Genomic DNA, 1778 nt, shown 5'->3' with positions numbered 1-1778 from the left:
ACAGTGGCACATGAACATACTTTTTAAGATATTTGGAAACCCTTTATAGTTGCTTATGAGTTGTCTTGCCACCATTGTTACCATGTTTTCTATTCCTTTTCCATTTGAGATCTGTAATTATTATTATTTTTAAAATATCTCTGGTCCTCTCCAGCTCCATGACTGGGGGTTTCTCCACTCCTTGCCAAACCTGCAGCCCCACTGGGTACGTTCTGCAGGAAAGACAGCAGGCATTCTGGGGCCAAGGTTTGGGGGTCAGGATGGAGGGCCAAAACCCTGTTACCTAGTTTGGGTGTCGCTGAGCCCAGAAGACTAGGCCGAAAACCTCCACCGCTGCGTGCCTTGGGATTCAGCTCTGCAAACAGCGGTCCGGAGTCCTTACCACGCTCAGCTTGCCGCGCTCTCCGCAGACAGTCCCTGCTTTCTCTGCTCTCCAGCTTCTTCCTGCTGAGGTGCCTCGTGATGCTTTTGCTCCTACTGGCTGTTTGCCGCCACAAGTCTTCACATCACTCCATCGTCATCATCGGGCGCATCGCAGCTGATGTTCTGGGCCGTGATGATGGCGATGCTCCCTAGGATGACCCCCGCTCCCGTGATGTCGAAGGGCGTCACCGCTTCCTGCAGCACGTAGTACTGGACCGCCAGGGTCACCACCACTTCGGAATGCAGCACCGCACATACCAGGGCCGGGTGGGCCTTCGTCACCGCGTAGCTGGCGCACAGGAAAGACACCAAGGCAAGGACGCTGATTGCTCCCACGCATGTCCAGGTCAGGAGATCCATGGGCAAGATTGGATCCTGCAGGAGGAACATCGCCGGGAGGCACGCCAGGCTTCCCACCAGGCCAAAGAGGAAGGCTACGGTCACCAGCTTGGATGGGTAGTCCAGGCTTCGGAAGATGACCAGGCCCAGGGCCAGTAACACCCCTCCCATGCAAGCCAAGAGGTAACCCAATGCGTCGTAGAGTTGGGTGCTCTTGTCCAGGTTCAGTATGTCCGGGACCACCATGATGACCACGCCCAAGGTGCTGCCCACCAACCCAAACCAGTCGTAGCCCGTCAAGCGGTTCTTCTCCATGTACAAAGCCAGCAAGATGGAGCAGATGGTAGAAGACCCCTTGCGGACGGTCGTGGCGTTTCCGCTGGGCACCACCATGAAGGAGGTGTAGGCAAAGCCGATGGAGATGATGTTGACGAAGGCGTGGTAGACGGTTCGCCTGCGAGATTCGGGGGGTCCGCAGCAGGGGATCTTCTGATAGCGTATGTAGCCAATGAAGAACAGGTGGACGATGCAGCGGAAGAAGAGGATCTGCAGGGAGGGGATGCCTGACGTCTCGTTGGCCATGCGGGTGAACAGGGCTGCGAAGCCGGCTGGCACTCCGCCCCCAAAGAGAGCGATCAGCAGGCCCTTCATGCTTTCCGACGGGCGATAGCGATTCCAGGCCGGGCGGTGTGGAGGTGGCGGCAGTGGGGCGGAGCCCGGAGGGGGGAACCGTAACAGGTCTGCCATGGTCCAAGAGGCTTGGGGAGGGGGCTTACGGTCCAGCGCCATGGTGGCCCCTGCTGTGGTGGGTGGAAGGTCAGACCTGACAGCACAGATGCCCTGTGGGGGGGGGGGGAGAATGGAGAGCATCAAGACATCTGTGGTCTGCATTCCAGTCCCCCCTTTGCCACAGCCTCTGTGGTAATCTCACGTGCATCAGCCTCCATGTGTGGAGTGCAAATGAGAGTGGCCTACCTCAGAGAGTTGTTGTGAGGATGAACATGCTCTAAAGGTAA

At 57.5% G+C, this 1778-nt stretch overlaps 1 protein-coding gene across 1 annotated transcript; it reads right to left on the bottom strand.

The window, feature by feature from the left end:
• Positions 1-387: 387 nt before the first annotated feature.
• On the bottom strand, positions 388-1551 carry SLC35G6 (solute carrier family 35 member G6). Its single transcript, XM_056863624.1, has 2 exons — positions 511-1551; positions 388-444 (listed from the first exon to the last, which is right to left on the bottom strand). Exons 1-2 carry the CDS (start codon positions 1549-1551, stop codon positions 388-390), a joined length of 1098 nt encoding a protein of 365 aa, XP_056719602.1.
• Between the last annotated feature and the right edge of the window lie 227 nt (positions 1552-1778).

Source organism: Euleptes europaea, chromosome 18, assembly GCF_029931775.1.
Source record: "Euleptes europaea isolate rEulEur1 chromosome 18, rEulEur1.hap1, whole genome shotgun sequence".
NCBI lineage: Eukaryota > Metazoa > Chordata > Lepidosauria > Squamata > Sphaerodactylidae > Euleptes > Euleptes europaea.
Note: the sequence above shows the minus strand (reverse complement) of the source record. Positions and strands in the feature narration are given on the sequence as shown.

Bases quoted from the DNA above. Each gene is read 5' to 3' on its own strand.
- SLC35G6 (XM_056863624.1), bottom strand. From the start codon at position 1,551: ATGGCGCTGGACCGTAAGCCCCCTCCCCAAGCCTCTTGGACCATGGCA. The intron at 445-510 runs GTGATGTGAAGA...GCACCTCAGCAG, and splicing joins CGCCCGATGATGACGATGGA to GAAGAAGCTGGAGAGCAGAG.